General features: G+C 40.0%; 1 protein-coding gene across 1 annotated transcript in view; it reads right to left on the bottom strand.

Annotated features, from left to right (window-relative positions):
- Positions 1-6,116: 6,116 nt before the first annotated feature.
- SLC6A5 (solute carrier family 6 member 5) overlaps positions 6,117-24,706 on the bottom strand; it is a 48,505-nt gene continuing 29,915 nt past the window's right edge. Inside the window, exons 10-15 of the mRNA XM_084632343.1 lie at positions 23,918-24,030; positions 23,486-23,617; positions 22,256-22,355; positions 12,263-12,363; positions 8,852-9,019; positions 6,117-6,390 (exon numbers count right to left, since the gene is read on the bottom strand). Coding sequence (XP_084488469.1) covers positions 6,235-6,390; positions 8,852-9,019; positions 12,263-12,363; positions 22,256-22,355; positions 23,486-23,617; positions 23,918-24,030 — 770 coding nt within the window. The 3' untranslated portion in view covers positions 6,117-6,234. The remainder of the gene's footprint in view (positions 6,391-8,851; positions 9,020-12,262; positions 12,364-22,255; positions 22,356-23,485; positions 23,618-23,917; positions 24,031-24,706) is intronic.

Genomic DNA, 24,706 nt, shown 5'->3' on the forward strand with positions numbered 1-24,706 from the left:
ACACTGGTGTTCTATTATTGGGTCTAATATTGACACATAACATGTCACTTTGGGGGGGGGGGGAAGAGAACCTCCGTGCCTCAGTTTCCCCATCTGTAAAATGGAGATGATATTTGCCTGTCTCAGGAGGGTTGCAATGCTTCATGATAATGCAGAGCTCGGAGATGAAATATATGTTATAAATAGAGTATTATATTATTTTATCATCAGTTCCAATTTTGTCTTTCCCACAACAGTGTAGTTTACAGACAGAACAAAGCATATACAGTATGTTCTATCTTTTGGGAGCTGGTCCTGGGAATTGCTGAAAAGTTCCCAGGCACTCAAGAATTCTCAGGATTGGGCACTTGACATGTCTCGCATTCACAACCTTAACATAATGCAAATGTATGTTTTGGTTTTATTTCATTAGCGTGTTTGTGTCAGTCTCATGCAACAGTATAGTGATTAGATGTCTAATTGCAACTTTGTATTTGGGGATGGCTTGTCAAAAGCATTTTTCCCCCACTGTTAGTGAAAATGGATTGGTATAATCTTAATAGTACAGTGCTGGTAAATGGGAGTCCATTACAGTATTTTTATTACTATATGTTTTTACCTTTACATTGCAATAGCCGGACTGGAAAAGCTCAGGTTTACATTTTAAAACAAAAGACACAAATGGTGTAAAAAGCCAGCATGGAGCTTCCACTTCTACAATTAAACTCTACTCTCTCTTTTCCTCTCCATCTCTCAGTATCAATCTCTTTGCACCCTCTGTTTTTCATGGTTCAGAAATCTTTGGCATGATTGATTTGATGCAATAAAAGGATTTAAACAAATCCAGTTCGTCCTTATATGAGTAATTAATTATTCAACAAGCTACAGAGTCTTTTAATAGTTAAGAATCTAACCATTTAATTGATATTTGTTTCTGCAGCTGTGCAATATCTCTCTTTCCCAGGAGAGCTGTTTTCAGTTGCTGCTCAAGGTTTCTAACAATCAAACAGATCAATTCTGCAGATACCTTAAGGCGGTGTGTTAAATAAGAATGATGTTTGTGGTGGAGGGGGTTATTTTCAGTAGACATAACACTAACAATTCTTTCTTTTAAACACTGGACATTTATTTAGTGTTTTTAGAACCCATACATTATAGGATAAATTCTAATTTATAACATCAGAATATAATAGGCAAATATATAATACAATAAATTGCATTTGTACACATAAATACAAAATCTGAGGTAGGGCCTCAAGAATAATGACTTCTTAAATGAATAATGTACAGCATATAATATGCACGATATAAGATATATATAATGCATCTTTTGTAACATAATATATTTTCTCCATGTATAGCTAATGAAAAAATACAACAACCTGATTAGGGTACATATCTTTATCCATAGGCAGCAGTACCCCTATAGAATGCCTGTAAGTATATGACATTACGCAAGTAATTAAGAATTAACCTATTCAGTGATAGGTCCACAATAAAGTGCCAAAAAGACACAGGCGCAGATCCTCATCTGGTGTAAACTGTCATAACTCTTATTGACTGCAATGGAGCTGTGACAACTTTTCCCAGCTAAGGATCTGCCCCACAAGGTACACTACATACTATAGGTTACAGACAATAACATATTCTAGTCAACATTAATTATATTTCTAACAATGAAATACACCTATAAGGCAAATGGTTACCTGAAGATGTATTTAAAACGTGATGGGCAAATCATAATAATGCAAGCCATAAGGTCCAGCCCAGCTCTCACATTTTAAATTAAACCCATCAAGAAAGCGGTCTCTCTTTAGTTATAGGCTGCCTGAAAGTGACAAAGGCAGAAACCATAAACGGTTTTCTCCCTCTGAGTCTATGGCGTCAGTCCCCTGGAATACTAAGCTCCAGCCATTTCACAAATACAGTACATTATTTACAGGAAGTTGAACTACAAGCTAAGAAACAAGCATCTCATAAACCCACCAGACCTAGTGGCAGCTTTGAGGAAACCTAGCTAAAACACTTCATACCCATGAGCATTGCATGCCAAAGCCATGCAGCCTGCAACTGAAAAACAACAGTCCACAACAGTCTTTCTTAAATTGAGATTGTAAAATAGAGAAAGATGCAAAATAAGAGAAAAATCAATGTCTGCATGAAAAAGCAACCGTTAAAATACAGCAAGCAAGAGATAAGCCACATAACTGTGTGTATTCAAATAAAGGGTCAGTGATAAAACAAATGAATTGGAAATGGCAAGAGGAAACCACAATAAATGGGATGCGATGATCTTCTGAGCTGAGGCACATCTATACAATCAATGGAGCAGAACCTAACAAAAGGATAACTTGACCCAAATGAAACATTAGTATAAAGACATTCCAAGTCTTTTTCAATTAAAGGTCATTTTGTTAAACCCTTCTTTTGGAAACAATGTGCTGCTGTGTCTAACTGAAACACAGATTTTGTACATTGCTTGCACTTTAAAAACACTAGGAAGACCCGAAAGAATTTGAAAATGGCAAAGATTTGCATTAAGTATCATTTTAATGCATATAAGAGTGCATCTCAGCTTGTCCAAAAATTCAATCTCATTTTTAAAAAATTGCAATAGAGGCAATCCTCATCAGTTTTGATTATTTTTTCCTTACAAGACTGATAGACCTGCATGTAAATAGGTCACCTTTATGTAAATATGGCTTTTTCCCCTCACTTTAAAATATTTTGATATTTAATCAGTTACTGAAATACTTGCATGTTTAGAAAATGCCGTATGTGCAAACTTTACTAGACAATGATAAAGTGCTTTCCCCAACTGTAACATTACTTTTCATTTAAAGGGACACTTCTGGGTAATTTAATCTCAACTTTTAGTTTTGGTAAACAAATTTAAAACTTTTTTAAAAACATAACAGAAGTATTTCCACTTTTTTAGTTAAACTGAAAACGGGTTTCTTTTCTTTTCTTTTTTTTTCCCTTTTTTTATTTAAAATTTCCCCTGCAGTTTTTGCAAGCCAAACAGTGGCACATGAAAACCAGAAACTGACTTGAAACAAAAATACCAACTTGTCTATTTTCAGTGTTTCAGCTGAAAGCCTGATTCTGTGCCATTGACTTCAGTGGGATCAGGACCAAAGTCTGAGTGAAGTGCAAAAAAAAAAAACACACCACACACAGTACAACGACATAAATCATGAAAAATTACATTTTTCATATCCTCCCCCTTTTAGTAGCCTAACTAATGACACAGTTAGCAATGTTTTATTTATATTTATTTATTTTATTGTTAACCTAACAGTGTCCCTTCAAATGATTTATCTTTACACTTTTAAAACAGGAAGTAAGCGATATCCTCACACACTGGAAGTTACCAGTTGCAGTTTACAGAGTTAGTTAATCCCAGTTCAAACAAATGTGTCTTTTGAAAAACAAGCCAGCAAGTGAAAAGAATTCACAGCTATCAGGCGAACTCACCATTTCCTCACAAATATGGCAACACTGATCATATTTTTTTTAAAAAAAAAATCACAACCGCAGTAATTAGTATAAATTGGGTTGGGCTCCAAAAAAAATCAAGCTCACGTTTTAGCCAGTAAGGGTAAAAAAAAGAGGCCAAGAATTATTCATCCTAGTGAAAACACACCATTCCCAATAGATGGCGCTGATTGATTTAGGCTCCCTTCTTCGCCCTACTTGTTGGGAAGACAGCTGGTAATTCATTTAATGTGAGACTGTTTTCTTTTTTCCCCAGCCAGAGAGGCTTGAAGGGGCTAATTTTAACATCATGTATTTATGAAATTTCATTATGCCAAGAAAGGGGTAGCTCCTCAAACATTGCTCACATAGGGAAATAAAACCAAGAACAAGTTAGAATAGCAGCTCTCTGTTGAATCAGCTGGCAAAGCCAAATCAAGTTGGTGCAGTTTTAAGGCAGAGATGCTTGTGGAAGGGTCACAATCTTAATGCCCTGTATAATAGGGGAAGAAGTAAAGACACCAAACTGAAAAAAGTATAATACAGATTTAGGGGCCAAAGCTTCAAAATCTATTCCAACTTCATTTAACGACAAATATTTGATTGTGCTTCATGTGTACTGCCTGAGAATTGAATATCCCTAGCAGTGTCAATAACTGGCAACACTATTTGCCCCACGAAAGAGAAAGTTCAGCAAAATGATTTTTTTTTTAACATCTACATACAAAATAAATTAATTATTTTGAAAATGTTACATTAAGGTCTAGTTTTTGTTTTCTTCAACTGGATGAAAACATCACATCTACAGACACATTTTAACTGAAGATTTACCTGAGACCCTGTAATGTGAACACAAAAAAAGAACATGATATAAACAGTCCCCCGAAAGGAAATTACATTTAGATTAGTTACTACAATAGTGGGGAAAAACCCCAGGCTACACTATTCTAAACTCACCATATCTATACACTGGTTGATAAGATATTAATAGGGACATAAAACATCACTAGTACACACTACATGAACACTGATCACTCTTAAAAAATCTCATATGTATGTATAGAATACAACAGCATAATAAAGGTTGCAGTTTTGCCAATTTACTGAAGACATATTTTTCTCCCTCTTTATAGTGCACTTTACAATAAATTGGGGTAATTTATATTTAGTTCATTAAAGGTACTCTTAAAAAACTCTGTTTTTACTCTGCCCATTAGGTAGCAGAAATATTTAAGACTAATACTCATATTGCCATACATATATTGGATTTCTAAAATGCAGTGAGAGAATGTACTACTGCAATGCAATGTTAAAACTACTATCTATTAAACTATTCATTCTCTTCCTTATAATTTTGTCTATCCAATCTTATCACTTTAATTTATTTGTATTTAATTGTTTTTAATGAAAAGGTTGACAGTAAAAAATTAAGAAAAGCAAACTATGCACAGCTCAGATTGTTATAAGAGGATATTGTCTTGAAGAATTTACTTACTATATATACATACACACACTATAGAGAGAGACAGAAATAGGGGTTCAGTTATTTCCCCTTTGGCTGAAAGAGAAGAATATAGCTACAAGTTATATAAAGAAGTTTATAAGAGAACAAATAGGGGAATCACAAAGTTGAACAGCACAGCTAAATTCTAATAACTGTTGTCATGTGGAAACTAGAATACATCTTCTACTGTAAAAATATAAAATTAGGCACAAATTATATGATGGCTTCTTTACGGGAGATTTTAAACAAAAGTGAAGATAGCAAAGATAGTTCAGAATACTTGGATGAAGTGAATAAAACTGGGTTTGTACTTATGTGTGCAGTTTGCCAATGAAGTGGAGGTTTAGATGCTCAGTGTAACTGGCATTTTTAATGAAAAAGACATATCAAATTATTAATGGAAATGCATGAAATTAATTAAAATAGTGGTGCCCATCTGCCTCATTATGGCACTATTTCAAACCAGCTTTCAGACTCAAATACTTTAGTCCTGATCTCAAATACATTTTACATGTGCTTGTATTTTTCCCCTCAAAAGTGTTGAATGGCTCATTAAGCTCTTCCTTTTTTGATGTCATGCATCAGATACCAGTGCATAATGTTTAAAGGTTAACTCCTTGATTGAGTCAGAAAGGCTTCAATATAATCAGTACTTATTTAATAGAAGGATTGTTTGCAGACTCTGCAGGCCACATTCTGCTATCAGTGTAAATTTGGAGTGACTCCATCAGGGCCAGTGGTGTCACTCTGGATTTGCATCAGTATTACAGAGGTCAGAATCTGGCCAAACGGGCCACATTATCCACTCAGTCCCTCCCACGCCCTCCCAATGGTCAAACTCTCCTTTGAGTTACACTGGTAAGGAATTCTCAGTCCCACGTCAAAGGGGTTGCAACAGAGCAGAATTGGCCCTAAATCGGCAGGAACCATTTCCCTATCTAAATGGTTAAACTCAGCAATCATTCCTGTTGGGCTGTGCATGACCATCCAAAAAAAGAAAAAAAAAGAAAAAAGAAGTTTGACCAGTTGCATGACGTCATGTTGCTATTTCACAGTGGAAATAAGAAGTCATGGGCACCACTAAAAAAAAAACAAAAGAAAAAAACCACACCCCAATACTTCAAGTGGCCATCTAGTTCTTCATTACAGCATGCAACAATAAGTCCTACTTTCTAAGCAACCACTTTGTGAAAAAGAACAAAGGAGACAATGGGAAACTAATAAAAGAAAAATGTAAAAGGCTGTACATATTATTGCCACCAGTATAGGAATTACTAGCACTGGGTTCCCAATTCTAAATCTTTCACTGGCAGTTTAAGTCCGAGGGAGGAAGTTCCCAGTGGATCAATCATATTCTTGTAACGTTCACCACGGTGTTTAGCCAAAAATGGGCCCCAGTCAGGCTGTGGAGAGCAGACCAGCTTGAGCCTCTGCACAGCGTAGGAGAGAAAAAAAAAATCTCTTAAAATTATAAAGCAGAATTACAATTCAATGGAGGAAACTAGGTTAGGTTGATCTGAAATTATTGACAATATCCTGCAAGGGGATATTAAAATGCTCTGCTGCTCAGTGTTTGCTTTACACCAATTTGCAAGATTAATAGATAAAATGCTCAGATTTTAATTATATATTCTCCCCCCATGCCATATGAAGGGAACTCAGAACCACTCCCACAGATTGCTAAACTCACTCACTAACGAACGAGCTCAATTACTTAGCCCAATCGTCTAAGCAGTGGGTAGCTGTATCAAAATAATTGGATTTTTGCTTAGCATATTTCCCAAAAGTATACAAATGACCAAAAAGTAATACATTGCTATGAGTGAGCGAAGATTTTAATTAGCTGATGACAAAATACATCATTTCTCTCTGTGGCCAAAAAAAAATAGTAGATTAACCTGGCAAAATTACCAACAATGAATATCTTGCTAATCTTTCCGCTGATCTCTTTATTGAAGATATAATTTGGTTGGAGCATTTATATATAAAAAAGGAAAGAAACCGTATTTCTGATGGTTTAAGAGGGAACAATTATATGTTTATTACCTATTAAAGTGAATCTAGTCTCTATATCAGTTATTTTAATCTCTGCTTAATTACCAGTTTGCAACCTTTACCTCCCAAATCAACCATAATAAATTTATGCAACAGACTGAATGGTTCAGGAAATACTGCGTTAAAGCTGAAATAACCAGCTAAACCCTTTCCTCCTTTCATGCAAGATAGGACTTTTTGCATTTCCTTAGGTGCTCTGGTTAAAGGACACTAGGGAGCGTGCCCTGCTCTATCAGGCAATAAATAATTCCAGTGCCAACTGGATAAATTAGGAAGCCAGAAGTAGAGTGCTAAATCTCAGTGAGGGAAACTGGGTCATGGCCTTGTAAAAAGGAGCACCAGTTTGCGTACTGCTCTTTTCCAACTTAGGCCCACAGCTCTGATACTAGATCAGAGTTGGACACAGGCAAACGAGTAAATTTAACTTCTTTGTTTCACTTGTTACGTGCTATGTTCTTTCTAGCCTGATGCACTCCAGTGCCCTCTACAGTCCGACAAGCCATATGGCTGTCTAGTGCCAGATGCATTCTATAGCCTGATGGGTTTTCCAGCACGGAACATCAAGCACCTTCGTTCTGTACAAAACAGGGGATGATGTGGTCCTTGCCCTGTGGCATGGATGGTCTGACACATGGAAGGAACAAGAGGACGTTTCTATTTTTTACCCTGCTTTCCACAGCCCCTCTCTCTCTCTGTGGGTTTTGCAGAGGTCAGCTGCAAAGACAGCTTTGGAAGGAGGAGTGTGTGGGTCCCTGTTGCATTAGAATAAGGAGGGAGAATAGGGCAATAGGGGGTAGTGTGGAAGAATGCATGAAGAGGAGAGGGAGAGGAGATCAGGGGAGAGGCAACATGAAAAGAAGGGAGTGGCGTGAAATGAATGCAGGTTCATAGGTCAGGGCAGAGTGAGAGTCAAGGGTGAGGATGAGAGCACTGAACTGATTCAAATGGTGGGAGAAAGCCTGTGAAGGGGCGATACAGTCAAAGTAGTTAGCATGGGACATGGTTTTAGCCATATAGTTGTGAAAGGATTAGAGGCAAGCAAGATGGGAAATTGGAATGCAAGTGAAGGGGAGGTTGTGGAAACCAAGATGGGAGGCAGCCAGGGAAGGTCCAAGCATATTAACCAGAGGTGCTGTAGGGAAGAGTTGAATTTAAGAGAAGGAGAATCAGCAGCACCCTGAAAAACACCCCAAAACACAGCAGTCATAAGTCTGTGTGACAGGGAGGGTTAGGGTGTTTTCAACGCAAGGAGGAAGCAAAAAAGTTTGAGTGGAAAGATGAGTTCATTTTCACCATATGTAGCTTGAACTGCGAGCAGGACATCCAGGGTGATATGTCTGGATAATACCTAGTGTCTGATGTCTTCTAAGGACTGATGCTTCCTGTTGCATGATTCTCTATAGAGCAGTCTAACCTGATGCCTTCTAGTATCTGAAACTTTCTAGTGCCTTAAACTCCTTATGGCTCCCTAGTACCTGCTGCTTTCTAGTTCCATTCCGCTTCCACAAGAGGCAGATCTGAGACCAACCAAACAGCAGAAAGACCAACAAGTAAGTCAACTACAACTGGCAACATTTTAGGGCCTAATCCTCTGAGGGTCTGAGCTCTTTCAGTCCTCACAGGATCAAGCCTATGTAGCATTTTAGTAGCATTTTATTGAGGAATAGGGGAGCAGTAGGTGTGCATTTCAACCAACTGAGCACCTGCACTTCATACTGCAATAAAAAAAGTTTTCTAACAAATAGTCAACAATTCCCAACACCTGAATCAGTGTAAATTACAGAAAAAAATCTTCTGTGACTACATTTTTAAGAGGGTGGGATGTTCAAGAATTACCTCAATAAATTTGCCGGGGGCTAGGTGCATTTTTATCACAAACATAATAGGGATCCAAACAACAGAGCAGGCCAGCATCAGCCACCCAAGCACCATCGACCAGCCTGGATAATGGTAAGCTCCATAGGTCATTGGTTCCCACTGGTAAAAACTGAAGCAAAGAATAAACTGAAAACAAAAAGAAAATATATTTTAATAAGCAACACACACACTATGATTTACATGCACACTTTCAGTAAAGGAGTATAATCAGAGATGTGTGCAGACTCTATATATATGAGACAGAGAGAAACTATGTGATAATCAATAATGCTTCTGGAAGTTTAGGACCACATTCTGATCTCAGTTTCACCAGTGTAAAGCCAGCATAATTCCATTGAAATCAATGGATTTACCTTAGGTTTACATCTTCAGAATTAAGATTAGAATCTTGTCCCTAGGTAATAAGCTTTATAACACAGTCCATTGGCAGTGTTTCCTAATATAATTATGTTAAGTTACTCCATTTCACTTACGGTATAAATAGCAATACATCTGCTTACATTTGTACATAATTCAGTAACTGTGCCTATGTGCACAATAATTGCACACAGAAGATTTATAGCAATATAGCTATGTGAAGGAGCATATAAAAATGGTCAGTTTTATTTCTGGAGACATGAAGTAATTTAAACTCTAATCTTAAAACATTCAGATACATCAAATATTAGTATTACAGAAGACCACAGTAGGAAGAGATACTGCTTTGTTTTCTGTGCTCTTTTTCTATTGCATAATGATTGTAGCATGACTGATTAATATAAAATCATTTACTACTATAAATTTATCTCTAGACGTTCTATTTTGCCATTCTTGTAGCTCAGTCAAAACATATGAGCTTGAGGTGGCCTCATGGTTTTCTTCCAATGTGTGGTAAGAGACCATAAGGGAGACCAAGATTCAATTCCTGGTCCTGGTCCTTGACTGCTGTCCATTCTTCAATCTTGGTTTAGCTCAGCAGTAAGCCAGAAATTTTAGAATCACAGACAGGTTCTCTCATTCCAGTGCCAATGCTTACCAGATGTAAAGAAAATACAACACTATGGCCAAATTCAAAAGGGAATGAGGTGTGCTAGGGATTCAAATCCCAGGCTACACAAGCACATGGATCCCCTATTTTGACTCTAGCCAATGAAAAACATTGCTTTACTGATTTTAAAATTTAGAGCCTTTGTGTAATTTTTTAATCAAATGCAAATCTAAAATTATAGTAAAGAATAAAAGGGAATTAGTAATATCATCCATATTTTTGCTATGGAGTTATAAAACTAAATATAATTTTCTTATATATTCCTATTAAAAAATGACCGCCATACAAGATAATCCAATTTCCACACTGCCCTTGACAGCAGCAGAAAAAATATATGGATTTTGCCCCCCAAAATATCAACTTAAGTTTCATTAGAGACATCACAACCAAACTACTAGCATACAGTGCCACTTACTGGCACTGTGAAGCATTGCTTTTAATAACTAAGTAGCTAACCTTCTTTTGCTCCAGTGTTAGAAAGATAAAGAAACAAAGTCTACTCTCAGTTTATGGTGCTCTGTATGGTGGCTGTGCAGGTCAGAACCAGCATGCAGAAAAGCAAACTTCACTAGAACGGAATTTGTTTGGCACAATGACATAGCTTCAAGTAGAACAGAGCATTTGTTATTGGTCCCGCTAAGTGCAAAGAGAAACCAATCCTAACACTAGGTAAGAAATAGTTATGCCCCACTATCACTCCTAGAGAAAGATGTGCACACTCCCACTACCACCACAGGAGAACTGGATCACACACTGAGGCCCCAATTGAGTAATTCACTTAACTAAGTGCTTAACTTTAAACTCAAGCTTAAGTCCATCCCTATTCAGCATAGCATTGGATGGGTGCCTATGGAGGTATTTTAAAAATTGAAATAAATAAAGCACTTAAGCATGTGCTTAGCTTTTACACATTTAATATCTATTTCCATGGGTATTATGCATGTGATTAAGTGCTTTGCTGAATCTGGACTTACAGGATCAGCTCGAGTCCTAACACACCCAAAATTCCTCTAGAAGTCAGTGTGTGAGAACACTGTAGAATCATATAGATAAATATATATGTATATAGGCAGAGGTGAACTGGAGCCGGTTCGCACTGGTTCGCTAGAACCGGTTGTTAAATTTAGAAGCCCTTTTAGAACTGGTTATTCCGCGAGGGACAACCAGTTGTAAAAGAGCTTCTAAATGTAACCGGGCAAAAATGGCGCCTTAGGTGCCACCTCCACGGGTGCTCCAGCCTTGGAGCACCCAAGGGGAAAATTTGGTGGGTGCAGAGCACCAACCAGCAGCTCCCCACCCCATCCCCAGCCCACCTCCGCTCTGCCTCCGCCTCCTCTCCCCCCCTAGGCTTCCCGCGAATCAGCTGTTCACGCGGGAAGCTGGGGCAGGCTGAGAAGCAGGCAGCGGCTTCCCGCTCAGGCCCAGGGATGCGCAGGTGAGCAGGGGCGGGGGGCATGCGAGCAGGGCCACCTGCGCCGCAGCAGGTATCCCGGGGTGGAGGGGCGTGCAGGGGAACCACTCCCTGCCCCAGCTCACCTCTGCCTCCCTGGGCCTGAGCGGGAAGCCACTGCCTGCTTCTCAGCCTGCCCCGGCTTCCTGCCGAACAGCTGATTCGTGGGAAGCCGGGGGGGGGGGGGCACGGAAAAGCAGAGCGGGGCGGTGCTTTTAGGGGAGGAGGCGGAGGCAGAGCAGAGGTGATCTGGGGCCAGGCGCAGGGTGGGGAGCTGCCAGTGGGTGCTCTGCACCCATCAATTTTCCCCGTGGGTGCTCCAGCCCCAGAGCACCCAAGGGAGTCGGCACCCAAGGCGCCAGTTTTGATGTGATTAATGGGCGAGTGGCCACTCCCCCCCAGCTATGCTCCCCCGCCCCTAGGAGCCAGAGGGACCTGCTGGATGCCTCCTGGGAGCTGCTCCAGGTAAGCACCTCCGGGACTCCCAACCTCGCCCCCTGGCAGGTACCTTTGGCTCTTAGGGGTGGGGTGGCGCCAACTATGATGGCATACGAGACCGTCCTGCCCGGTTCTGGGGGCAGCCATGGGACAGGGGAGGGGAGTGGATGGAGCAGGAGTCCCGGGAGGCGGGGGTGGGCAACGAGCCCCTCGTGGGGTGAGGAGGGAACCCATTGTTAAGATTTTGGCAGCTCATCACTGTATATAGGTATGTATGTATAGTTTTTTATATTTATATATATTATATAATGCACACACACACACGCACACACTACATACACGATTGCTGGGTATATATTTTTGAGATATAATTATTGTCTTTGGGAAAGAGTTGGTTTTATAAACAAAAAAAATCTGACTGAGCAGGAGACATTCAGAAAATTCTTTGCCTTACAGTTAAAATAGTCGGGGTCACAAATGCCCAACAGACTCTCCAGAATTTACTTGGCTGAAATCCAATCATCATCTCTATATCTTCACAAAATCTTTGCAAGCCTGTAAACAACAAATGCAAATACAGTTAGAGGTGAGTGACTGGCTGCAGTCTGCAAAACAACTATTGTGATCTCCTTTGTGTCTAATTATAGTAACAAACTCTCTGATTTGTCAATTCAAAATTTCAATAGATGTTCTAACCATACAGTATAATGGGCGAATATTGTGTAGAACACAATTCTAATAAGTTATTTACTCCCTAAAAATTACAACAAATTGAAATTGTACATACAGATTAAACATACAGTATGTTTCAAAAATCATTATTAATATAATGACACAAAAACCCTTTTGTTGGCCAGCTGCAGATCTATCTGAAATTTCTATATTTATTTGTCCTTCCACCCCATTGAAGATGACCTTTGTCAATTGACTCATCCACCACTTGACAACTGTAAAAAAAACAAAAAACCAAAACTTAATTTACACCATGATCTCAAACACTCTGCATACAGGGGCCCTGATTCAGATTGCATGTTGTGCTTGTGGGGCAGACAGGCCTGTATATAAAAAGGGAAAGCCAAAATTGTGATTTTTTTTTTTTTTTGGAGGCAAAGATTTTTGCCCTGACTGAGTTCAAGTGTGACCTTTCATGCAAACATTGTTTGTTAAAAAGGCTGTTCAAAGTTGAGCCACTGAGTACCAAAATATAAGAGAAATTTATAAGCATCTGTCTGAAAACAGGAACTGTTCCTTTATGTGCATGGCTTAGTGAATACATGATTGATGTTTTCCTTTGATTTCAGTTTCAACTTTTTGCTAGTTTTGCATTTTTTAATTACATTTGAGTTGGGACTTTTATAAGATGGTTGAGATGTTGTCAGTGGATTGACCCTTTACCTCAAATGTCTTGAAATATCAATACAGACCCACTAATTGTCTAATTAATATGATGATTTGATATTAACCCACTACATTTTAATTTGATTTGTTTAGACTGGAAACCTGTGTGGTTCAAGTGTTTCTTCTGCAGAAGTCAGAGTTCAGAACTAAGAAGTGCCAGGATAGATAACAGAAACAATTCTGTGATGCCCCTAGCAGTCAACAGAACTGGCCATATAGTCCTCCCATAACTGGTACTCAGGCAAGGAGTCTATTTGTTTTTGGAGGCAAACTGACGATATATTGATCATTTCTTTCAATAAGCAACATGAGTTCCAGAACCTTTGAGGGCCAGGGATGGATACCAGCCAGTCAAGCTAAAGGTTGACCAAATCTCCATAAATCTATACCCACACACTGGTGTTAATAGATTGTCTTCAATGTAATTAGTATTGATTTACACTGTGGAAAGTGAGATCAGAATCAGACAGACTATGTTAAAACCATAGGGCATATCCTCAGCTAATGTAAATTGTCATCGCTCCACTGATCTGAAGTAAATGACGATCTGCATCCTAAAGCAGCCGGTTCTCCTCATTTGTTACACCAGTTCTCTATACGCAGTAAAGTGCTTTGTGTCTAATTTGTATTGAGCAAGATCCTCTACTGTGGTAAACTGGCATAACTCTCATTTCCAGGCTTCTGCTCAGTGGTGCTAACCCAATTTACGCCAGCTGAGGATCTGGCACTCAGTGACTTGTCACTACCATTCAGCACACCTGTTTACCACTGAGCAGATTGCCTGTGCTCAGTAACAGATGTTTTCTACTAGAAACCCGCATCTCGTTAAAGCGTTGCCCCATCTATTAATTATTCATCCAAAAAGAATAAAAACACACCCCACTGCAAAACAGAATTAAATGTGCCACTCTTTGTCCTTTTCCGAGTGACAAGAAGTGAAAAATTTTGAGGCCGAGGCTAAGTTCTCTGCTATGATGCGTATTTCACATTTGGCTTATTTCATTTGATGAAGCAGAATAAAGGGCCTCTCCCATTTAAATTATATAAACTTAACATTCCTCCTTACTTGTACTCCTACAGCAGTTAATACAATGTGCACGATGTGGAGAGGGGGATGGAGCCAGAATGTCTGGTATCTCTGGTACTCTCTCTTATGAATGATAGTGACATAGGTGCCTTCTGGCACTACTTCTTTCAGGACTTGAGCATTAGATATGAAAAGAGCTAAAACCCCACTCATGGTAACATATAAAAAGGGAGGAGTGAAGAAGAGGATAAAAATGGTATTGAAGAAAAGTTATATTTAGAGAAAAACACAAATTTACAAAGGATGAAAGTATAGAAAGTTTGTCTGATTTCCCTTGGACTATGAAAGCAAGAAAAATGAGCGCTCTCCTTTCCATAGTTCCTGATGGTTAATGCTCCCCTCTCACTTGATCACTTCTGTTCTTCATTTCTCTTCATTTTGTTTCTACTGTTATTAGGAGCAATTTTAGTTCACCATTTCAGTGTAACTTCTCCAGTGCTTCTCTTACAGTACTGCAGAACCACAAAAGTAGGTATATAATCTTACTTTCATAGTAGGCACAGGGACTATTCACTTGCTTATATATCTTGCTGAATGGGGACCATGAGTGGGAGCTGTACTTATGTAAAAGTGTATTTGGCCCTCATTGTTTTAAATTAATATCTAGTTGCCAGTCTAGTAGAGCTCAGTGAACCATTTGCAGCAATCAGTTCAGATATTCATTTTAGCCCCTTTCTCTTTTCAAAACTGCCTGTGTCCCCAGCCTCAACAAATATGTTTGAAGCCCTTCCATAAATCTTACTTCAGCCTCTGGATCACTCAGAAACACACTGCTGCAAATATTGCTTCAAGCATTCGATACTAGCAATTCAGAAGTCAAGCACAGTACACTGGACACACAGATCACATATTTCAGAGTAACAGCCGTGTTAGTCTGTATTCGCAAAAAGAAAAGGAGTACTTGTGGCACCTTAGAGACTAACTAATTTCAAAGCTCATGCTCAAATAAATTGGTTAGTCTCTAAGGTGCCACAAGTACTCCTTTTCTTTTTACAGATCATATAGTATGTTTCTCTTCCTTGATCGGATGATCATATATATTAGTATCAAGTTTCCCCATAAAAAGAGGCAGGATATTCTAGGAACTGGGCACTGGACTGGGACTCAGGAGACAAGGGCTCAGTTCCCAGCTCAACCACACACTTCTTGTGTGACCTTGAGCAAGTCACAACCTACCCCATGCCTCAATTCCCCAACCCTAAATTGTGGCTATTTCCTTACACACAGGAGTATTGTAACGATAAAATCCATTAATGAGTATGAGATGCTCAGATAGAAATGTTCACAATTACAAATCAAAATTTACTTTCTACAAATATCCTGAGGCAGTTGTGTTGATGAACATTTCACAGAATAAACTCCTTTGCCATGCTCTCGCCAAGAAACAAAGACAAAGAGCATCAAAAGAATTCATTTAAAACTTCAAGCACATAGTTTGTGCAGTATTTCACCCAGCTCTGGCATCTGTGTGTGTTCCAAAATACACTGATGGGGATTATGCAGATGATTCAATTAACGAGTGAAGCCTTAAACTGCTCCTTACCAATCATGCATCCATAATCTAAACAAGTGGAGAATAAATGTCTGTGCAGGGCACATGGAATGCAAGGCTTTGATTGGATTATGTTGCACAAGTACTAATGAAAAACAAGTGATTGCAAGGAAATAACCAAGCATGGCTTTCTTTTTTTAATTTAAAAATCTCTGAGTTCAGCAAGCAGATCGTGTAACAAGAGCTGAAGACAGATTTATTTCATCATCAAAAGCTCCTGCTTGGTGCAATGCCAACCTGCTTGGTATGAAGAGTACAAGTTATGGAGAAAGGTGTCACTGAAGTGTAAAGCAAGCAATTGTCTGGAGTTCAAAAATACATCATGCCAATTTAAAGCGCTGTTAGAATAAATGCACAAATGAAGATGTTGTTCCCATCTCTGCCAGTGCAAATCATGGACACTGCACCCTACTCCTGTGAGGAGTCCATATAAAACCAGCCTCACTGAAGTCAAGGAGACTAGCTGAGGGAATAAACGTGTAGAAATATAGATAGGAGTGAACTATGATTTTAAATTGAATTGGGATATTAGCATGAGCAATAAGCCCAAAACGTATGACCAAAAAGAGTAAGATCATGAGAAAGAAGAACTGTTGTGTTAAACTTATAATGACCCTTCAAAATACCAGTGTGATCTCATTTAAGGTTTGAGCTAAAGTAATAGAAATAGAAAACAGTTATTTGGATACCAGGTGAAGTACACAATTGGCTATATAAAAGACTCCTTCAATCTGGCCTTAGCTAAGGTCCAATCTGGCAAAGACATCACTTGGTTAAAAAGGTATAAAAAAGTAAACTTTTTAAAAGGGTTCCTTGCTAATACCTGCCTGACCGTGTTGGAACTGACCAATATGGGTCTAAGCACAACTGGGGTTAGCCCGTTTGTAAGTATTTTGATCAAATGCTTATAAATGTTTTGTTACTGTTTGGTAGTAGTAAATTGCTTAATATTTAGGCTTTTAAAGACATGTTTAGAGCAATAGTATAAATATTATTCAGCCTTTGGATTTAATAAAGGAATGTATGGTTAAATTAGTGTCGTGATAATGCCCTGCATAAATAATAATGCCAAGAAAATGTAAGAGGTAAAGGGCCATTTATTTTTAGTGCTAATGAAAGCCAGGGTCTCTTAGCTTTGACTCTTGACTAATTTCAGAAGCTAATATTTGCTATATTGTATGTCAGAATGTCATTTATTATTAACAACAACAACAACAACTACAATATCAATATTGTACTAAGAGGAGGGTCAGGAGAAGTAGATTTGACCTAATAGATCTTTTCCATTTCTAATTATTCTAAACTAAGATCCTATAAAACCTAGGTCTCCTTTGCATAAGTGCTTATCTATGCTATAAGTATGTTAGTACAAATGCTTCAAAATCACGAGCAAAATGACAATTGTAAATGCTTTCGGCTTAGCAGTTTGGAGTCCAGGTGCCAGATTGAGCCAGTGCTCATTGGTACCTGTAACAGGGTGTACCTCTCCACCCATCTTCATTCCTGCAGAAACTGCAGCAACTCCACCAAATCCCTCCAGATGAGTGTGCATCCTGAGACAGTATCCACCAGCCCCTGATACCTCCTCCCCACTTTTACAGGGATGGCAGGCATTTTCTTTTGTCTGCCCATCTCCAATCATTTTAGACCACCCACAAAATCTTGAGAGCCCACATTCCATAACCGGGCAGCCCCATTTCATATCTCCCAGCTGCCCACACTGGAAGCAAACCATTCCCCAGCTACCCAAAGGAGTTCCCCTCGTCTCCTCCTTTTCCCTTTCAATCGTCCTGGGTATGGCCAAATTGCCCCCTTTCTTTCCGAGTTCAGTCCCTGAAATGTCTGGAATTCTTTCCTGGGAAAGTCTGCATCCACAAGCTCTTCTGCAAGCTTACCGCTTCCTCCAGGGTTGTTGGCTGGTACCTCCAGACCCAAATGTGCGCGCTGTCAGGGAGGCTCTGCAGAAATCGTTCCAATATCATCATGCCTTATTTCCCCCGCACTTCAGATGTGCGTACTTAGCCGATATATGTTGCCCAGTCTGATCATTTTTGCATGACTGTCTTGAGTTGCACACACCTTCAGTCCATCTAGTGGCCCAAAATTTTGGAGGTATTTTTCAACCAAAAAGGTCAACCCTGTCCAGGTTGGCTGCTTTTATCCTATCATAGATCAAAACCTGTTCCTTGCTCAGGGCCATATAGGCTGCCTTCCCTGGACAAATAGGGTGCCACGCAGAGGGCCCGCAATCCCTTATCCCATCCAGCTCCCATTGCTACCCTCTCAAAAGTTAGTAAAAATACATTGCGGTATTCTGCTGGGCCCATCTTACACAGGCTTACCCCACGTCCAGCTGCTGTTCCCTGCCACAGGACTCACCAGACCGTATATCAGTTCTGCTGCCCTTGCGCCTGTTACTTTATGAACTCTTGCAGGCTATTCCGCTGCTCAACCTGCCATGCAAGGAGCGACTGTCATTCCACTTGTAGAATTTCTGGAATGAATGCATAGCCTTCTGCATCTCTTTTTGTTGCTCCACCAACCATTGTAAGGTCTGCTCCATTGCCAGAATTCTAATTCTTGGCACAAACGTCCCCCATCTGGTCCTCTGTCACCACCAATGGGGACATCATGATCCCAGACAAGCCCCCATGTGTAACAGGAAGTGCATCTGCTCCTGTCTTCTTCCCCACAAAAACTGCACCAACTCCATTACGTGTGCATTCAGTGACTTTATTTCAACTTCCCTCCTCTAGTACTACTATAGTCCCAGTGCAACCATCTATTCACAACATCTACAGTGATTTGGCCCTCTCAGGACCTTGGGTCTCTGTGTGACTGAGCTCAGATAGCCCTGTTCCACTTTTTCTTCCCCACTTCCGTCCTTTGACTCTTTATCAGACTTGGGCTGATGGGCTAATTGAATCTTTATCGCACCCAGCCCATCAGCCTGATTATTTAATCACCCCAATCAGCTTCCTCTGTGGGAATTAATTAGCATCCAAGGCGTTCAGACTGTCATCTCACCTGTTCACTCCTTGCACTCTGTGACAGTACCCCACATCTGTTGGCCCATCACTGTCTGCAGACATCCATACGGGGCTTGATTCGGCAACCAACCCCACACGGTCAGATTTGCCTGCGTAGAGCCCACTTAGGTTTCCATGAGAACACATAGAGGCCCCATTGTGGAGCCAGATGCAAGATCAGAGTCATGAACAGAAAGTGAAGAAAATGCTGAGCACCTAAAAACCATGCAAATCATGAGTGGTGTGGATACTGCTCTTGGCAAGGTATTGAGATGTCTAAAACTTTAGGAGCTTAAAGCTGGGCATCCCAAAATTGCAACATCCGAAAATTAAAGGCCTCTATTGAAAATGTGGACCTAAATGACTTGCCCATGGTCCAAGTGGAGCCTTAGAAATACACAAGCCTTTTCCTCCCACCCACTATTGCTAACTCTGGCACAGCAACCAGGAGAGCACTAGTGTAGACAAGGTGTCAGCATCCCACGCGTGCTTTTACTGCAGTGTTGTTGCAGACCTGCTATGATCAAGTGTACACAATATGGGGCTAAGAACACCGAAATGCCACCTGTAGCCCAGGATGCACTAGCGCTCCCTCTGCTGCTACAATTCTCAGAGCCGGCGCAAGGCATAAGCAGACTAAGCAATTGCTTAGGGCCCCGAGCAGCTCCAGGGAGCCCCTTATTCCTTTTTTTTTTTTTTTAGTATGTATTGTGTACAGATGGCCCCCCAAAAATGTTCCTGCTTAAGGCCCCCCAGTGGCTAGCACCACTTCTGACAACTGCTGCAGCTATACCAACGTTAGTAATGGTGGGAAACCGTTCAGAAAAAACGGCCAGACACAGCCAGGAAGTCTGTAGCGAAGCCAGCAATAAAACCCTGGGCCTGACCCTCAGTTCTGTGCTTTGCCCACACAACCCTCCGATAGCCCATGAGGCTGCTGCTTTACTAGAATTTGTTCTTTTTTCTGTTAGATTCCTTTTATATGTTTCCATAAAAATAAAATTCACCACAAAGTGGCAATACAAATCTTATAAACAGGCCTCACTGTTGAGCTTCTCAAGAGAAATCATGTGGGAATTCAATTCATCTTCAAATAAGTCAAAACAGGGGAATGTAATGAAAGAGTCCTGTCATTTCAATGCTTTCTTTTGGCACAGAGCAACGTGCAATCACTCCACTTCATAAACAACGTCTGGCACTGTCTTTTGTGCTGTTTTAGCACCAATTGCCAACAGGCTCAGCCAAAAAAAAAAAAAAAGAAGCGTTCAGCTATTCCCTCGCCTTCCACTATTTTAACTAGGATGCTGTTGGAGAAAGGCAAAGGTAAAAGCTGCTCACCTCTTGTGCCTCAAATTTGCAAATTATGAACATCTCTTTATAAAGCTTGCCCTGTTTGACTCGGAGTTATTTAAGACTCAACTCTTCCCTGCGACAGGAGATGGATGCATCAGTGGTTTCCATTGACTTCAACAGGAGCTGACTTCAATGGCAACTGCTCAGGAGCAGCCAAGGGCAAAAACTTAAAAATATTTGGCCCTTTTCAAAATTAGGAAATAATTAACAGTGGTGAAGAGAGAAGAACTGATGTGTTGTAATATGTCTGAAAAAGAGTGCAGGGTGCTCTCTATCAATATAAAACGTGGAAATGTATAATAGTTTGCACATGTAATGCATTGCTATTTTATCTGAGGATCTGCATGTGCTTTACAAATGTTAGTTGAGTCTCACAGCATCCCAAAGGGGCAGGGAAGTATTACCTTTGCCTTTCCACACGTAAACTGAGGCAGCTTGTCTAGGAGCCAGGAACAGAAACCAGGCATCCTGCCACATCTGCCATCACCCCTCTCTCCTCCCCCACAATCGGCCCTTTAGATTTCACTTCAGGAAATCTTGCCAAGCTTCAGATTTGAGTACCTTTTGGATAGCTATTTGGATGCCAAGCTGGTAACCATTACCAATAGTATCTGGTATTTTTGTTCTACCCCAGTGTGTTGAGTATTATAGTTCTGAATCATCTCTAATTAAAATACATAAATATTGTGGCCATGAGAGCAAAGAGCATTTTGATCAAACAAAATCCAAACAGCCTGAAGCTCTCATTTAACATTTCACTTTGTGTAGCTGGGTAACATGTCCCATTCATTGGGCTAACTTCTGCCCTAACTTACCCCTACGCAAACCCACTCCACCCGACTCAGTGAACTCAGAGAATTCAGCTCTACATATTTTAATGAGGTAACGAGATTTATATAATCAAAGGCACAGACTGATGGCAAAGGCTAACTTTAATCCCTGCCATGCCCATCCCTCAACGACACAACCACCATTTTAACTAGCACGCTGTTGTAGAAGATACGAGGTAAAACTGGCTTAGTAGCCCCAGTTATGCCACTTTTGCCCCAATCTCTCCTTCTTTTCACATCCTTCACATAACTTTCACCCCACAGCAACAAGTGGGCATTCTACAATAACCACAAGGACAATGTGCTTGGAAGTGAGATCAGCTTTGAACAATTCATTTACAGGTGGACCCAAGTGCCTATGCACATCACATTGCAGGAGCAGGGCCTAAAAATGAAACGTTGTGTGCGCCCAAGGGTTTCTCTTCACTAGAAAATTAGAGGATTACCTACTACCAACTGATTAACATTAGATACAATTCATCCCTGTCTGCACTGACTGCAGAACTGTGCTTCTCATCATGACCCCTCAATGTCATGTTCTAACACAACCTCACTTTCTAATGAAGATACCCCACCGAGTATCTCCAGACGACTGTTAAGATTGAAGGCAGGGGTTGTCTTTTGCAAAGGGAGAGCTTTACGTTTCCTTGTACCACTGTTTGACAGTGCCTCTTTCCAAGAATGGGTCTCCTGAAAGTGTCACTCCTAAACAGTTTTTAGGGCCAGGATCCTCAGCTGGTATAAACTGATGTAGCTTCATTAACAACAATGAAACTACACTAATTTACAGCTCAGGATCTTACCCATTGTTTAATTTTTGACCTATTGTAAACAACTTCTCAGTATTCATCCAATAGAATGATTGGATAAACAAATAATAATGATAATCCTAATTAACCACTTGCTGAAATGACCAGCACACTGTTGGTGCTATAAAAATAGCAATCATCGGAGTATATGATTTTAGAGGATTGCTCTGGTAAGGAAGCATCACTGAATTACTCTCATTTAAAATAATGTTCTTGAACCTCTTTTTCTTGTTTGCTAATATTGCATTACACTGCACTGCTGAAGAGATTCAAAGCTAAACTTTCATGCACTGCCACTGCCTTTATTGATTATTTTGTCATGTACTGTAAATATCCCTTTCGTCATATACATCTCTAAATGCTATCCAGAAACAATACTGAATTCTTACCATATATATATGAAATCCCAACAAGCTCAAAGATGGCAATGATGACAAGAGAGTAAGAAGCTGCGTAAGTGTCCACAAGCTGTAACATGTACAGTCCACCCTAAAGTTAAAAAAAAAAGGCAATTACTTATGGCACGCCTATGCTGTATATTGTATCTGTCTCTACTATGTACTATTCCCACCGTCTGCATAGCATAAAGTGCGGACCAGTGGAATAAAGGGCTTTTCACCTCTAATTTGCTGGTTTGAATCCATCCCAGGGTCAGTAATGCCAGAAGTAGTTAGCAGCTTTTCAGTAGCTTATGTGAAATGGGTGGGTGTGTTCTCAATTTGTAATATGGATCCCTAACTGGCACCCTCTTTCTTGGCAATCTCAACAGACAGAGCAAGGAATGGCATACTCTCTCTCACTCATGAAGCCCAGCCAGGGCTGAGGCATACTGGGGTGGCAGGGTGAGGAAGCTTCCACAACTGTTGTCCATCCTGCAGCTGTCCTGTATCTATTGCTGCCTTACAGCACCTTACATCAGCAGCAAATTCATTTTTAATGTATAATTTTTATTTACATATATTTATACACACACACACACAATACCTATGGCCTGAGGTACCTCAGCAGCCCAGCATATGCTGGTTTTATGCTGTATACACTACAGGACAATTTAGATTTCTTTCCAAAATTTGATTGGAACTATTTTTGTATCCCTCCACCCTTAAGGAAAGGTGCTTTAGGCTATATCTACACTGCCAGTATAGCTATGTCATTCAGGGGCATAAAGACAGGTTAGGTCTGACTAACATAGTTATGCCAGCACAAGTCCCTAGAGTAGACTCAGCTATACCAGCAAAATTGTGCTTTTACCAGTAAAGCTTGGTTCATTTGTGGGGGCGGGTTTTACTATACCAGTACAAAACTGTGCTTTGTAGATATAGCTGTGTCCACATTAGGAGCACTTTGCTGGCATAGTATATTAGTATTCCTATACTGGTAAAGTGCTCCCAGTGTAGACATGGCCTTAGTACCCATGAGTCCCAGTTTACAGGGCATAGAAGGAGACAATCTCTGAAAAGAATCTTAAAACAAAATTAACAGTTCTTAAAATCCAGTATCTCTGGCTGGTCCAGAGTCAGAAGGCCTGGGCTCCATTGACAAACTGGGACATAACCATTATCCACGGGAGAGAGGAACTGAAGGACAAGTCACAGTGGTGCTCAAAGACAATATTTTACCTGAGTGATCATAGGAAATCCCATGATGAAAAAGGAAATGCAGCAAACAAGAGTGAACAGTGGTTTGTGGGTACGCAAGTACTTAGGAAACTCATCTGAAACGGAGGTCACAATCGTCTCAATAGTGGCAAACTGGGATCACAGAAAAAAAACAAAACATTAATAATAATCTAGCCTTTATGCAAAATATGATATGATCGAGAAATAGACTACATGATAAATTCATTGTGTACATGATTGTGCTCAGCATCTGTCATTTTAAACATTAACTATGAAAATTCAAAGCTTCCCTATGAATTAAGTATTATTGTCCTCAGTTCATTTCTCTCTTCTCAAAGAGGTTTAGTAACAGGCCACATATCAAGTGGTATGTAACATGATCCTAAAGACAGAAGTGATGGAACAAGAGGAAAGGTGAAAAAAGCAGTTTACCATAGTGTCCAATCCAAGAGTTAGAAGCATCAAAAAGAATATTATAGCCCAGAACGGAGAGAGAGGAAGCCTGGTTAAGGCTTCAGGATAAACCACAAAGGCAATGCCAGGACCTAGAAATGACAAAAAAAGAAAAGGATTGTGGTATCTTGAGCGATATAAAGATTATTTTTAGGAAGGAAAATATCAGGGAGCTACAAAGAGCTAAGTTTCAGGAAACAGTACAATGCTACTTTGTTCTAGTTTACAATTAAGGCCCAGACTCTGCTTCCTTTAGTCCACAGAGTGAAGTCTTACATATTGCAAAGTAAGTGTGGCAGAATTTGGCCCAGGGTGGCTACTATTTTGTTGCTTTTGTGTCCTATTCTTGAATAATGGATTCAAGCATATGTTATATATAATATACACTACATAATTTTCAAGTTGCAGGATGTTTAACCTGGATATTACAGTACTTCAGACAAATTTAGTTTCAAATCAGACAAAATCAGACCAGGGAAGTTCAGTTGTAACTTTCTTTCATAATCTGGAATCAATTTCTCACCATTATCCTGGAGAACTAGAAGTCTGAACTTTGGAGCAGCATTACCAGTCATCCATACATTAATTCCATATAGATCAATGGGAAGAGAGTGCTTCTCTTTAACTCAGCAACAATCTCCAGACAGGAAGAGAGTGCAATGACCATGGGCCAGATTCTAAGAGAGATTGTCTTATGGTCGATACTACTTCTCACATTTGCCTGGCCATCTGCAGATGCAGCTGGAAACAAGGAGAACCAACACCCTG

Source organism: Lepidochelys olivacea (genome assembly GCF_965140295.1).
Source record: "Lepidochelys olivacea isolate rLepOli2 genome assembly, chromosome: 6".
In the NCBI taxonomy this organism is placed as follows: domain Eukaryota; kingdom Metazoa; phylum Chordata; order Testudines; family Cheloniidae; genus Lepidochelys; species Lepidochelys olivacea.